The sequence below is a fragment of the Diabrotica virgifera genome, chromosome 2, assembly GCF_917563875.1.
Source record: "Diabrotica virgifera virgifera chromosome 2, PGI_DIABVI_V3a".
NCBI classification, from domain to species: Eukaryota; Metazoa; Arthropoda; class Insecta; order Coleoptera; family Chrysomelidae; genus Diabrotica; species Diabrotica virgifera.
In genome coordinates, this window is record NC_065444.1 from 5,677,312 (window position 1) to 5,693,901 (window position 16,590).

General features: G+C 30.7%; 2 protein-coding genes across 3 annotated transcripts in view; one reads left to right on the forward strand and one right to left on the reverse strand.

Moving 5' to 3' along the window:
- Nucleotides 1–16,590, forward strand: part of LOC114324661 (KH domain-containing, RNA-binding, signal transduction-associated protein 2-like) — a 1,309,325-nt gene that overhangs the window by 618,568 nt on the left and 674,167 nt on the right. The gene's annotated exons all lie outside the window — the stretch shown is intronic.
- LOC114324665 (fibronectin-binding protein A) lies at nucleotides 4,086–15,892 on the reverse strand. Of its 2 annotated transcripts, none has more exons than XM_028272529.2 (2): nucleotides 15,731–15,892; nucleotides 4,086–4,486 (listed from the first exon to the last, which is right to left on the reverse strand). In XM_028272529.2, the coding sequence occupies exons 1-2, from the start codon at nucleotides 15,777–15,779 to the stop codon at nucleotides 4,131–4,133; spliced, it is 405 nt and encodes a 134-aa protein (XP_028128330.1). In that variant the 5' UTR covers nucleotides 15,780–15,892; the 3' UTR covers nucleotides 4,086–4,130. The 2 variants fall into 2 exon arrangements, with proteins under 2 accessions (XP_028128330.1, XP_028128331.1); XM_028272530.2 differs by having other exon boundaries at nucleotides 4,086–4,480; nucleotides 15,731–15,879.

A 16,590-nucleotide genomic window follows, 5' to 3' on the forward strand; every position in this document is an offset into this window, starting at 1 on the left:
AGCTAAACATGACGCAGATGTCCTTATAATTGAGACAGCAATTGAAAAATTTAAGGCAACAAACACAACAATAATTGTAGTTGGTGAAGATGTTGATTTGTTAGTAGTTCTTACTGCAAGGACTCCAGTAGAAAAAGTTATTTATTTTCTGAAACCTGGAAGGGCTCAACAGCGAACAGAGATATATTCTTCGAAAAGTTTATCGGCTTATCTCAAATGCCAAAAGTACATTTTATTTTTACATGCGATAACCGGCTGCGACACTACGTCAGCAATGTACAGAAGGGGCAAAACGTCAGTACTTAAATTATTCGAAAAAAAAGATTTGACTGACTGCTGTAAAGTTTTTACAGAACTTGATTCCATACCGCAAACAATAATTACGGAAAAAATTCGCTTTCTTCTTGCGGTTTATGGAGCTCCAAAAAAAATTAGTTGTCTTGATAAATACCGATACTTAACTTTTGTAAAAAATACGCGAAACAAGAAACAAGTACAACTATCATGTCTTCCTCCAACATCAGCATCTGCTTTTCAACATTTGTATCGAGTATATTGTCAAGTTCAAACATGGCTAGGCAATGAACTGAATCCAGAAGACTGGGGTTGGAAATTAATAGATAATACTCTGGAAACGATTAAAACCTTACTCCCACCTGCTCCAGAAAAACTCCTTAACACTTTTTTTTGCAATTTCAAAAAAGGTTGTAGTGCCAAATGTGGATGTAAAAAAGTCGGGTTGCTGTATTCTCTAGCGTGTACTAACTGCAAAGGTCAGTCTTGCTCAAATGTCCAGTTTAGTACAACAGAGGAAGACTCCTGTGATTTTAATGCAGAGACCAATGATTCAGTCACATTTGAACAATTTTTGAACATCCAGCAAGAGGAAGAGGAAGAAGATGAAATCGAAGAAGTTGAAGTAGACTTTCAAGAATATGAATCTGATTAAAATATCTAAAGAAATCAAAACAATAGTTAACATAATAATCAATAGCAATATCAATAATCAATATCAATAATAAGGTAATATCTAGAACTTGACCGGTATTGTTTCCTTAAATTATCCTAAAATTGTCAAAACAGTTACTCCCGGTTTCATAATCAACTTAAAGTGAACATTAACTAAAGTTCATTTTAAGGTTGACATTTACCCATATGAATTGCATTGATAAAGGTACCAACTTAAAATTTAAAGTCCACTTTAACTGATTATGAAACCGAGCCTTAGTGGAGTAGGCCTACAAGGGAAACCACGGTAAAAAAACGCGCCGATTACACTACCTCACAGGTGGTGTGGAAACGTTCAGAATCGCGATATCTCAGGAATGACAACTCTTAGGAAAAAAATAGTAAGGACTATTTTTGTAGAGAATTTTAAGATCTACAACTTTGGTTTAAGGTTCTTTTTTGATAAAACTTACCGTTTTCGAAAAAATCCAAAAAATCTCAAATTTTGACCTTTGACCCCAAATAACTTTTGTTGTACACATGGGATCGATGGGGAATTTTAAAACTTTATTTGTTATGGTATGCCCTAGCTCTACACCAAAATTTGGCTCTCCGGCAATTTTTGTTATTTCAAATGTCTATATAGACCGGGTTATTATATATAAAAAGCCTTGTATACCAGAAGCATCCAACAACGCCTAATGATATGAAAAATAGAATAAGAGGAGCTTTTAATAATATTAACTTATTTACTAACTATTAACAAACTAACAAAAATGTTAAGAAATGTGGCTCGGTCATTTGAATATCGGTTACAAAATTGCATAGACTTTGAGCGTGGACATTTTCAACATTTACTTTAGACTTATATCCTTAACATCACATTAATTGGTACATTCATTAAATATTGTTATGGTTTATATATTTTGTTAGAAATTCATTGAATGCAATAATTTGTTATATTGTTACACAATAGGTACTTATTTGTTAAGTTATTTCTACTTATTAAAAATTGAATGTATTTCCGGCAAATGAAGAAAACTAAAAATATCTCAGAAACTAAGAAGTTTAGGTATAGGAAAAATGAAAGAGTATCATAAATACAACATTCCTAAAAAATAAAATATAGGGTGATCTATTTAAAAAAATGGAGAAAATCGTAATTTTGTTTTGAAGTTTAAAAGTGCTTATAACATTGAATGTTTTACTTAAAACTTCTTGGCTTAGAATACTGTTGATATAATAATCTAAAAACTGTTATTGTCGAAGCGAAGATCGGTGGAATATGCGCATTTTATCAATGAAATTCGATATTTTTACGATATTCCAGAAGCCGCTAGAGATAAAATGTTTTAACGACCTATTAATCATTCATAAATACTCAACGGATATTAGTACAGTTAAAATAATTAAGACGATAACCGGACAACATTGATTTAATGAGTAAAATTTAGTTTTTTTTTTAATTTAATGACAAAAAAGCAAGCCCATTAGCAGAACCCAATTAAAAATTATTTTGCACATCATATTTGAAACATTATTTGGTTGAAAAATCTCATTTTTGTTGGCAAAAAAATATATTAATTTGTTTGGACTAAATTACAGTTGTGCTTATCTTAAAAAGGATATGTTAGTATCAACATTCGCACAGTGTTGCCAAACTGAATTTTGTTATTTTGGGTGTAAATTTTTTCCACGGATCTCCGAGGGTACTATACATCAGTTGTATATTGTTTTGATTTATGTTTTATGTGAGTTTTTTTTCTCTGATTTTGGACTTGGTTTAGAACTAGAACCTTTAGCCACGTAATTGTATAACTTATCACTAAGTCAGGGGAGTAATGTGTAGTGTATGTGTTGAGTAAGTGTCTTGTTACTTTGCACAGTCGACGTCATTGTCTTTGCAAAGAGACGCTAATTTTTATGTGAGTTATTTATTGAATAAAAATAATTTTGGTTTATTATTATATCCAAGACAAATTTTTTTTGTAGAAACTATACGATTCTTGTATATTAGGGAAATATGATAATTTCTTAATTTCACACTTATTGGTACATTCACTGCATATTGTTTTGATTTATATTTTGTGTTAGTTATTTAATGAATAAAAATAATTTTGTTTAATTATCACTCAATACTAACTTATTTCTACTAGAAAAAATGAATGTATTCCCGAAATTTGAAGACAACTTAAAATATCTCGGAAAGTAATCAGTTTAGGTATAGGGAATACTATATAAAAATGAAAGAGTATCACAAATACAAAATTTTGAAAAAATAAAATATAGGGTGATCCATTTAAAAAAATTAAGAAAATCGTAATTTGGTGTTGTAGTTCACCCTGTATACAAATAGTTGTCAATGATTTCAATTTAACTTAACTTAAAAACTACAGTATATTGTTAATCTTATTATGCAAAACAAATTATTGTTTACGAATTACTTCTTTATATACATGGTGTTAATCTCACAGGGACTTCGAAATAAAAATGGTCATAACTTATTATACTCTGTATAGTAATGCAAAACTCTATAATATATAAACAAGAATTATGAGAGGAATATAAGTATGAAAAAATATATAGGGTGTCCCATTTAAAAAATTATATGTTTGATGTACCACGCAGTTATTGATCACCCTATAGAAATGGACATATTTTTTAAGCCTAGAGAATATCATTGCCTACATTTTTTCTAAATAACTTTTTTCGATATTCTATACCATAATGGAATTATCGACCGATCCCGCACTAAAAACTCACCCTGTATTTATGGGTTTGGATATAGAATTGTCTATTTTTAATTGTGCCGTTTGGTATCAGTACAAGTTGTCAATGCATCTTATGTCTTTTTAGTCTATATCAAGTTTCTTAAGGATCTGCATTAGCTTGTGATGTTAAACACGACTAAACGCTTTTTCGCCATTAAACACGAATAAACGCGTGCTTTAAAATCATTTATGTTACATTCTGATTTTTTGTATAATCTTTGATGTAGTATTTTTAGAATATATTATTATCTTTTTAAGTGTGACTCATCAGGCTAATGAGTATGTGATCTGTTTCTAAATAAACTATCATATTATAAGAATTGATTTTTTTTAAATTTAAAATCAATGAATAATGTGATGGCATAATTTGGCAGAATATCATTTATTACAAACAAACTAATTTAACATTAATTAATAAAATATACATTTGATGCAATTCTTAATATTAATAATAATTGGTGGTTGTGGCTTTGATGTTGTAGGAGTCGCAGGAGTTGTTGTAGATGAAGGTGTAGGAGGCTCAGAGGTTGTTGTAGATGTAGTCATAGGTGGTGAAGGAGGATGTGAAGGTGTTTCTGTAGGTAAAATTGAGACTTCTGTAATTGGAGGAGGTGGTGGAACCTTTAATTTACTTAAAACATCATCCTCAAAGTGGTGTAATATATTGACATTGCTTTCGTCCTCGGAAGAATTTATGTTAATCGCAATTGCTGATTGTGAATCGTTAGGCTGGCTGTCATCCAACAAATAATAGGACCGACCTAAAACTAAGTTAATTAAATTGATAACAAGTCAAACTTTGCTGTCTATCATTAACAATAAAAAAAAATAAAAATCAAAAGAGGTGATACACAGAGCTGTGCCTTGTCGCCATCACTGTTTAATGCATACCCAGAGGAAATATTCAAAAAAGCATTAGAAGATGAATCAGCAGGAATTAAAGTAAATAGCCTACCCGTATATGAAATTAGATATACTGATGATACAATACTAATAGAAGAAACGATCACATATCTTTAAAGAATTTTAAATAAGGTTGTTGCAACAAGTGAAGAATTTTGTCAAATTTTTTTTAAATTTTGCAATAGATTGTTACTGTTTTTTTTTGTTTCTCTTCATTATTTTTATTTATATAGACGATTTATATCATTTTAGTAAATTGTATTTGTTATTTGTTATTGTTCTTATTTATGATTCTTGTAAGCTTTGTCTATAAAATTGTTAAATTTTTCATGACAATAAAGCATATTTCTATTCTATTCTATTCTATTGTGTGTCATTAAACACACAGAAAACAAAATTCATAGTTATATCAAAGAAAAATACTAAAAATATCATTCTACACGCAAATAATAAGACGATAGTACTAGTTCAGAATTATAACTATTTAGGGAAAATATTAATGAAAGAAACGATTGTGCCAAAGAAATCAGAGTTAGAATAGAAAAGGCTAGAAGTGTGTTGAGACGCGAATAGTATGGTGTGCAGACGTCAGAGCTGGGTAGTATCCGGATACTTCTGTATCTGGATACAATATCCGGATACTTTTTATGTATCCGAAAGCTGTATCCGGATACTTTTTAAATTTTGTATCCGGTATCCGTATCCGTGATCAAATTTTAAAGTATCCGTCATCCGGATACTTTTTTTGGTATTCGGATACTTTTAAATATTTATCGACCGCCGATAATGCACCTAACGTAGTGTGCCTACACTGCCATTCCTTCAATCCGGATGTGTCTAATATGTTAAATCCCATTTTTCGTACTCGTCACCGTTATAATATATCATTATATACCTAATGCATTATAACTGTCGCCAAAACAAAAATGGAATTAAAAAGTTACAATGAATCAGATGAAAGTGGAGATCAAAATTTGGATGACTTTTTTGATTTTAGCAATTTTCAAGACCAGCAAGTGGACAATAGCTGTACTATTAATTATACACAGAATGAACAGGGTTCCAGCATCAATAATAAAACTTCAAAAGTACAGTTGGAGTTGCTAAGATATTTGGAGAACAAAAGAACCAATTTGAACATCTTAAAAGAATACCCAATCTTAAAAAGGGTGTCAATAAAGTACAACACATGCTTACCTTCGTCAGCACCAGTTGAAAGACTGTTCTCTTTTGCAACTATGATTGATACGCTTAAAAGAAAAGCTTTAAGCGATGAACACTTTGAGGCATTGGTACTTACAAAGGCAAATTCAAAGGCACTTCACTTCTGACTTCGTCATCAATTGGAATACTTTCTGTATTAGTACGTTTTTATTTTAGTTTCATGTTTCTTTACAAGTTTATGTTCTAGTTTTATTATTCATAAGCAATTAACAGTTTTTTCAGTACTTTCTGATTTCTTTCTCCATCATTTAATGTATTTTTATTATTATACAGGGTGTCCCGAAAAGATTGGTCATAAATTATACCACAGATTCTGGGGTCAAAAATAGGTTGATTGAACCTCACTTACCTATATACAATAGTGCACACAAACAAAGTTACAGCCCTATGAAGTTACAAAATGAAAATCGATTTTTTTTATATCGAAAACTCCCAGAGATTTTTGATTGTAAATGGACATGTGGCATTTTTATGGCAGCAACATCTTAAAGAAACATTAAGTAAAATTTGTGCACCCCATAATAATTTTATGGGGGTTTTGTTCCCTTAAACCCCCCAAACTTTTGTGTACGTTCCAATTAAATTACTATTGTGGCACTGTTAGTTAAACACATTTTTTTTTAAACTTTTTTGCCTCTTAGTACTTTTTCGATACGCCAGTGTTTATCGAGATATTTTGAATATTTGTCGAATCCACCACATATTTATATATGGTTAAGTACTATTTGTAGAGACCTGTTAATAATCTGAAAATTTATTTATAATTTACATTTTTAGGTATATTTTGAAAAAGAAGCTATATCTCGATAAAAGGTGACTTATGAAAAAAAAAGACTAAGAGGCAAAAGTTTTAAAAACACTGTGTTTAACTAATGGTAGCACAATAATAGTTTAATTGGAACGTACACAAACATTTGGGGGGTTTAAAGGAACAAAACCCCCATAAAATTTTTACGTAAATATATTGAAAAAGAAACCGCATCTCAATAAAAACTGGCTTATCGAAAAAATACAAAGAGGCAAAAAGGTTTTAAAAACTTTGTGTTTAACTAATGGTACCACAATAATGAATTACTTGGAACGTACACAAAAGTTTGGGGTGGTTTAAGGAAACAAAATCCCCATAATTTTTTTATGGGGTGGACAAATTTCACTATAATTTTGTTTTAAGATGTTCCTGCCATAAGAATGATACATGTCTATTTTCAATAAAAAATCTCTAATAGTTTTCGATATATTGAAAAAAATCGATTTTGTGCATTTTGTAATTTCAAGGGTCTGTAACTTTTTTTATGAGCACATTTGTACTAAGGTAAGTTAGGTTCAATTGAACTACTTTTGATCCCAGAATGTGTGGTATAATTGATGACCTATCTTTTCGGGACACACTGTATATTGCATTAAAAATACATGCACATCACATAGTTCTAATACTAATAATTTATGTCCTTCTTAAAAAAAGTATCCTTCAAAGTATCCTAGGAAGTATCCGAAAAAAAACATCCGGATACTTGTATCCGAATACATTTTTAAATGAAAGTATTCGTACTTTATTAAAAAGTATCCGGATACATTTTGAGTATCCGTATCCGGTATCCGGATACTTTTTTTCAGTATCCGACCCAACTCTGGCAGACGTGGACTCTTAATCAACAATGTCTCAATAGATTGGCAGCATTTGAAATGTGGGCATATCAAAGAATGTTAAGAATCTTCTGGACAGGCAGAATAAAGAATGAAAAAATATTAAGAAGAATAGAGAACAGCAGGGAGATAGTGGTTACCTTCAAAATAAGAAAACTACAATATTTGGGTCATATTATAACACGTGGTGACAGATATGAACTCCCAAAATTAATAATGCAGGCAAAGATTTAAGGAAGGCGCAGCATAGGTAGAAGAAAAATATCCTGGCTGAGAAACCTCAGGAAATGGTTTGGATGCAGCTCAACTGAACTCTTTCGGGCTGTAATGTCAAAAGTTAGAATAGCAACGATGATTGCCAACCTTCGTGGCGGAGATAGTACGTAAAGAAGAAGATTAACAATAATACAATCCTGCTAATAAATTTCTATTCTTCAAGGGAGGATAGCAGGCAAATGCACTCTATGACAAGCATGCTATTTAGGGTGACAGTGAATAAAATGAAATAGCTGTAATAATAACCAACGTTCTGAAAGGAACTGCTACATAAAGAAGAAGAATGAACTCCTAAAGTACGGAGAAAAAGATCTGATCAAATAACTATTAAAACCAGGGCCCCCGTAAAGGCTACTGGCGCCTGTGTGCAAAAAAGGATTTTGGTGCCCCTTAAGGCATTTTAGATCATGTTTATTTATATATTTTTATGAAGGTAGGTAGGTATTTTAGGTAGGTGCCTGAAATAAGGCAAAAAACTGAACTTTAGAAGTCATAATAAGTTTTAATGAGTTTTCCCCGAAAAGTGCTTCATTTTTTAGTAATTTCACGTTGAAATATTCGATTTGGAATTTGACGAATAAGAACGTATTTTTCATGAGCTTCAATTTTCAGGATAAGGTCTATATAGACTTCATGAATATACTTACCATTTTTTTCGTTTTTTTATAAGCTACATTTTGACAACAATATTTATTTCAAAAAAATACTTAGTTTTTGAGTTATTTGCGAAAAACCACCCAAAACGTGTTTTTTTTTGTTGAAAAATAAACATTTTCATTCGCAAGTAAGACTCGAAAAGTACTGATTTACTTAGTTACAAAACTCTATGGAACAAAAGTTGCTTAGAATTGGTCAGTTTATCCATTTCCGGACTTATTTTAAACCTATATTTTTTCACTCCCGAGCAGTCATAACTTTCACCCCCAACCCAAAGTAACCAACGGCACAAGTCCAACTTTGAAGGGTAGGGAAGTAGAGACTAAATCCAAATTTTTATGAAATTCGGTGGTAACCCTGAAAATTAAACGGTATCGCCGTATTTCACGTTTATTTACTGAGCTATAGAGGTACAATAGAAAAATAAAAACTAGCTATTGTAGTAGCGATATTTTAGGAGACTTTTGCTGTTGCAAATTCATTAATTACATCGCTAAAATTTACACCATCAAAAATTTCTTGTTCAATCGCTAATATTGCTAGCCCAGGCAATCTTTCTTGAAGCATTTACCTTGAAGCATACATTGTATTACAGATATAGGCACTGCCAAAAGAGTTCTTAATGAAATGCTTACGTTTGGAAAGGTGGAGATTAAATTGTTTTCAAATATATATTGTAAAATTCTTAAGGGGTCAGTATCATTGAATAATGAAAATTAACGCTTTAATTTCATTAAACAAAAATAATTGGAGTCTATATCCTTATTATTCTGATCTGTCAGTCGTTTTTTAAGAACAAAACAACTTTAGAACAAAAGATAGCTGTCACTTAATTTTAATAAATGTTTCGTGTGTATTTATACCTAATCCTATTTAATATCTCAACTTTTGTTTTAAAATTTATTTTTTTTGCAAATTTTTTTTCAATTTTTAACCCTGAGTTTTGGCGCCCCTAAAGGATGACGCCCGTGTGCATTGCACACTTTGCACATATGGTAGCGGGAGCCCTGATTAAAACTAACCCAAAAAATAAATAGAACAAAACAGAATACTACAAGAACGGTGATCAATATAATCTTAATACATACCTCTCTTGAAAAATGGAGAAAAATCGGACCCGAAGAATTACAGAGTAATTAATTTATTAAACAACATAAAAATTAAAAACCAAAATGATAATAAATATACTACATAACTGAAATTATAACATTAGCAGAGGAACAACAACGCTTTAGATCGGGAATATCGTGCACTGACGCTATATTATTTTAGTCGAGGAAATGAAGCTGAAAAAATGGCAAAACCTCGCAATTTTTTCGTCCAGCATCGATTTGTACAAGAATTTGGGTTTAGTCTCATTACACCCTCTACTTCATTTTCTATATTGAGCCGTTGTACGCTTTTGATTTTTTAAGGGTGAAAACTACCCCTAATTGTAAAAAATTATAAAATAACATTTTAAACTTTAATATTGTCAACATTTGGTTCTTATTAGTTACATAATTATTGTTTTATGCTTTAAGATATACTGTCATAATATTTCAACCCTTAAAACCACCCTTGTTGGAGCTGTATATAAAAAATTTACTTATCCTAAAAGAATAATTTCGGCTTGCATCGATTTACATAAAAATTTGGGATTAAGTTCATCTCACACTGTACTTCATATTCTATATCATGCTTAAGGGCGTTGATTATTTTTAGGGGTGTAAACTACCCCAAAAATTATATAAAAATATTGTAAACTTTAATATGGGTAAAATTTGGTTTTGATTGGTTAAATAACGATTGTTTTATACTTTAGGATATAATATTATAATATTTCAACCCTTAAAACCACCCTTAATAACATTACAGTTTTTAGAAGTAGATATTTTAATAGATCTATACTTACAGAAAAAAAGTAGAATTAAAGAATTACAAAAACATTTATTTACACAAAAATACGAATTTACAAATATGTACAAATACAAAAACAAATAGTTTTTTAGTCATCTTCCAGTATACGAACCGGTTTTGTGGTATTATACATACATTGAAAATTATTCATAAGCGGACTATCCGAATTTTTCGAAAAATAAAATTGTTTTATAAACATAGCTCCTTCATTTTTGGCTATAAAAAGTTTTTTCAAAAATGACTTTGTAGGATTTTTGAAGAGTTCTAAGACTGTGTAAACTAAATTCCGTAAGATCCCTTAGTTTTTATTTAGGGTGGGTTTAAAGGGCTCGAATAAGGGGGTGTTTGCTCGTAAATAGAGGTTTTAAACAGCTATATCTCACTAACTATTCACTATAATGAAAATCTGTGCAAAAGAGAATTTTAACTATTAAAAAGGCTACAATTTAGTAGTCAATCATTTTTTTCGTATCTCCAGTATTTTCGGAGATATGTTGAAGTAAAGGTAAAAAATGGGAAATTCCAAAAAATTAATTTTGCTTTAAACTCCAATTTTTCTAAAATTAGTCATTTTAAATAGGTCAAACTTCTCGGGTGTATTGATAATACAAATAGAAAAGGTATGACAGAAAGGTGAAGACCAATTTTTAATTAGGAGGGTAGTTAGGGGGTTGTTTTCACTTATTTTTTCATAGAGAAAAGCAGGTACCGACCTTTTTTGATCATATGTCGCTTAATTTTTAGGCTAGAAACTGTGTATTATTATTTTTGAAAGGGCTAACTATATACTTAAAAAAAGACTTTGTAAGTTTTCCTCGAAAAATGCAAAGTTTTTCCGTTATTTTACTTTGAATATTTCAAATTATGCATTTGACGAGAAAAGCTAACTTTAACATGCCGTATCTCGGTTTGTATTGGTCTTAAAAATATTACAGAAAAAGAATTTGATTTGCGTTACTAAAAGATACAATTTTGATATCTACAGTTTTTTTGATTAAATGCATATTTCTGGAGGTATTCTCAAAAAACCCTCTAAAAAAGTCGATTTTTTCATCGAAAAACTGTTACTTTCAAGCGCGAATAACTTGAAAAATGTAATAAACATTTTTTTCCTAGAACTACTTTTTACATCGATTTACATGGTTAAAATGTAATAAAAAATTCCCGCCCCCGAGATGGGGTAACAACCACCCCAAGATTTTAGCGTACATCGGCATGATATAGAAAATGATCCTTGGACTATTCCCTACCTTCTGTGAAAATTTCAAGTAAATCCATGCTGGACGAAAAAATTGTGAGCCAAAATGCTTCATTTCCTCGACTATTTGAGGGGATTGTAAACTGAGTTAAGTGCACAAAATAATACTAGATAATATGAACTAAAAATTTACTCGCAAAGAGATACAGGTGAATTAAACTACTGGTGGCGACATATCGCAGGTTCTACTTTGACTACTTACGAAATATTTAAATGCAGTTTGAGGCAAACAGGTACAACTTCACTTGTATCCCTTTGCCAGTAAGGTGATGGATATTATTTTTGGTGAATATTTCAGTATCTTTGCAAATCAATCCTTTAAAAAAGTATTCAAAATAAGTGAAATAATAACACAAAATGTACCAAGTAATTTTTCATAAACAAAAACGTTTAATTTTTACGTAATTTTTCTTTTATTTTAGCTTAAGAATTTAAGAAATTCGTGAGATACTTAAGTGGCAAAGAGAAACAAGTGCAAAATTTGAAGCAGATGGGTATAAGTGCGAACGTTTTTTCCAAATTTCAAATATTTTGAATGAAAAGAAATACTAACTTTACAAAATCTTTTACAATTAGATAAATAAAACGTATAAAATTAATTCAAAATAAGTTCATAAGTGATTAATTCGCTGTAGAATTTACTATGTAAATTTAACTTTGACTTCGTTTTTTTCAATTAAACCATTTTATCACTTGTAGCCCTTAGCATCTAATCCCTTCATTTCTAATGAGACAGTTTTAAGATTAAGAGGATCGGAACGTATTTTCGGCTGCAATGCTATTCAAATGGGGATTCATTTTTTTCAAATCCTGAGAAAACTAATAAGTATTTTGGAAAAATTTAAACGCAGAATGAAAGATTACGTTATTAGCGAGGGCCGAAAGTCCCTGAGAACTTCTACAATGTTTATTTTAATAAGTTACAGGGGTGAAAAAACTAAGAGAAAATTTAGTGTGATTTTTAATTTCAAATATATCATTCAAAATAAACTTTTTATTTATTCTAAGGGACTTTCGGCCCTCGGTAATAATTTAGTCTTTCATTCTGCGTTTAAATTTTTCAAAAATATTTATTGGTTTTTTCAGGATTTGAAAAAAATGAACACAATGCCGTGGTAATATTTTCCAAATCTGTCTTTGTCTTACAACGCACTCAACCGAATATAATATTGTCAGCATATATTGTCAGTCAGACACTGACAATCAGTGACAATTTTAAATATTTGACATTGCATCGGGAATATTTTGAGAAATTGATTAAATATTATTGATATATAGTGTATTTGATAAATAATTGATTTAAGACGTGAACTTAATAAAAAGTTATTTATTGTGTATTATTTGTGAAAGATCCAAGCAGTGAATACATCAGATATATCCTGTGATCCAAGCATTTTGTTGTTAGAGATGTTCAAAATTGTAAGCGTTCCAAAATAACAACATATTATTAAAAAATCACTTTAACACTTTTCCTCTTTTCTCGATTGATTATTAGTTTTTGTTGTACAAATAAATTATTACAATCACTGAAAACATAGTTAGTGAAAAAATTATCACATTTATTAACTGAATTAATAATTTGCAATTATAAAAATAACAGTTATCCAAGAACATTCAAAAGCCATCTCTTTAAATTAATTATGACATTTTCAAGTAGAATGACATTCTAGTAATGTTTACATATCCACACCAGTGTGAATTTTACTACACGTAATTTGCCGTGTAAAGACAGAAAAAGTAGGGATACACGTAAAATATTTGCGAATTATGTACCCATAGCCTTAATCATTTGAGTACTATAAAGCGGCATATATTTATGTTTTGTGGATCTTAAGAAGGCATTATTTGCGAAGGGTCAAGGACCTTATCCATTTATTGTTGTCGGTAAGGAATTTGATATTGTTATGAGCCAAGATAGAAAGTTATGGAGAAATCTAATTAGGCAAATAATATTTTCCATATTGTATAAAATAGTATTCTCTTGTATTAATTATCCGTTAATTTTGTATAGGATTGTGTATAATCTATTGCAACTGACTAAACGACTAATGTCTATGATAATAATAAAACAAAAATTAGGAAAATCGACCCCACACAGGGATCAAAGCAGAGGGAATAATGATGATAATAGTTGCTGCATATAGCTATTTGTATAACAAGGGAGGAAAGTGCTACTTTTCCTCCCGAGAATGAAGTTTACTGCCCGACGCGTAGCGGAGGGCAGTAATCATTCAAGGGAGGAAAAGGCACTTTACTCCCATGTTATACATATGGTTTTTCCACCTTCCTCAAATAACAAGTCATTTTTTCATTTTTACTTAATTTATGTATATAACTAACCAACAAAATTTATTAAAACTATAACTAACAAGTAGGTAAAATCTAACTGTCAACTGTCAAATATAAGTCAAATTATTAATGTAAACATTGTTAAATCAAAATAACAATTTACTGTTGTTCTGAAGCTATTTTCTTGTGGCATTTTTATAATCAAGTATATTCAAATGGGAAATAAGCCACAATTTTACCTAATATAATATGATAATGAACATAGAGTTCAGTGGAGAGATTCAAGTATAGTCCTAAAAGAAGCAGATAGTAAAAAGAGAAAAATCGAAGAAGCGGCTCTAATTATGCTAAATGAAACCAATTGTGTCGCAAATTCCTCGGTAGAATGCAGTAGGATGTGGTTACCCATATTAAAGGAGGAAGTCAATAGAAAGAAAATACCACAATTAGTAAATCAGTAACATATCGAGTTAGTACATATTTAGTATTTTAGTATTATTTAAAATTTAAAATATCAAGTCAGAAATTGGTATTAGTTTTGAGAGTAAACTAAATGTAAACCCAAATACTTACGATGTCGGGATAGTATCACGAGGTTTTTCCTGGTTTTCCCTCGTGATTTACTATGGAATCTCTAACGCGAGAATTTCAGTGCCACCGTTGCATTTGGTTGTCTTTTTAAAGACAGATTACATGCTATGATTTTTTGTGGCGGATATTCTTGAGTTGGGATTGATTTCACGTAATCGAATGAACTATCTTTTAGTAAAGTCGTCCCAGGAACGCAACTCATCAATATTGGCAATATCATTTTAAAGTCGTCTACTTTAAAATGTATAATACGTGTCTGAATTGCCGATATAAATGAGTCAGATTAAATAAATTATTAGAAGAATTTTTTACTAAGCAACAACATTTTTATTTATTTAGTATTATTTTGTATTTTGACAACGACACCCGACTTGGCCGTCGAAACGTTAATAAAATCATTTTTAGGTAAAATTGTGGCTTATTTCCCATTTGAATATACTTCATAACAATTTACTGTTTTTTACCATTCTGCAAAATACAGGACGTTTTATAAATAAACGTTAAAATGTATAGATACTTACGTAAAAGAAAATAGATATTGTACAGAGAGTCAATAAGTTATATTTCATGAATGAAATACCATGACGTCACTTTTACTTTTCCTCCCTAGGGAGGAAAAATATAACTTTGCTCCCTACAATCAGGTCCGGAAAAGTATACTTTCGGTAGAAGTAGGTGGAAAAATAATTTTCTTAACAAAGAATTGGAATCTACCACTAGAATTTTCCCAGAGGACTGGCTTAAATCGACATTTATACCCATACCCAAAAAAATAAAACGAATAAATGCTCACAGTTTAGATTAATTATTAGCTTGATGAGTCATTTCCTGAAAATTTTACTCAAAATTTTACATCAACGTATATACAGAGAATGTGATAGAAACCTGAGCGACAATCCATTTTGATTTCGTATGGGGTTTGGTACGAGGGAGGCATTATTTGGCCTCCAGATATTACTACAAAAATGTCGAGATCAGCGAAAAGACGTGTTTCATAAAGACTAGGACATATTTACAGAGGAGAAAGATAGAACTGTTTACGAACCATTATCGAAGGGAAAGTGGAAGGAAGCAGAGGTCCAGGAAGAAGAAAATGCTCCTGGCTGAAGAACGTAAGAGACTGGACAGGCATGGCCACACATTCAATACTAAGAACCGCTCAGGATAGATAACAATTTGTTGTAGTTATAGCCACCCTTCAGTAATGGAGAAGACACCCAAAGAAAAAGAAGAATAAAAACAAAGAATTATTAATAAATTGACAACTTACCTCCACTACTACAAAACGATAGTATCAAGACAAAAACTAAAATGAACATGATTCTGTATTTTACTCAATACTGCACGAATAAATGGTTCTAAAAGACTAAATTATAATAGTAGGTAGGTACTGCGATGTAACTTGAGTTCTTGTAATACTTATCTAATCCAATTAGTCAATAATATCAGATAGACCTGGATCCTGCGCACCAAAAAAAAGTTGATTAATGCAAGCTGAAAGTTTGTTAATAGCTTAACGGTGGCAAACTTTGATGTACGGGTACCCTGGAACAGGAGAAGTTTTAATTGTGGAACAGGTTAAAATTTTGGAACGTCAGACTACGAAAACGTTCCATATATTTTGTCGGACAGAACTTCCAATTGATTTGTTACCATTTAATTAAACTCTCATGCAAAAATCAGACTGGTGTTTATCACCAAGTGGGCATTTTAATGAGTGGAACACGAAGAACATGTCAAATAACAGGAATTTATATTGGTGATAAATAGCAGTCTGATTTTTGCATAAGAGTAACGGAGTAATGAAACGGTAACAAATCAATTGGAAGTTCTGTCTGACAAAATACATGGAACGTTTTCGTAATCTGACGTTCCAAATTTTTAAACTATTCCACAATTAAAACTTTCCCTGTTCCAGTGTTCCCGTACATCAAAGTTTGTCCGACTAGACACCGTTAAGTTACTAACAAGTTTTTAGCTTGCTATTAATTAATTTTTTTTGTTACGCGGGATCCAGGCCTAAGAGTCAACAACAGACAATCAACAACAAAATCTTTCTTTTAGTTTATTGTTTATTCTATTCTCAAAGTTTGTTTGAACGGTACTTTAATAATATCGTTTCTATATCTC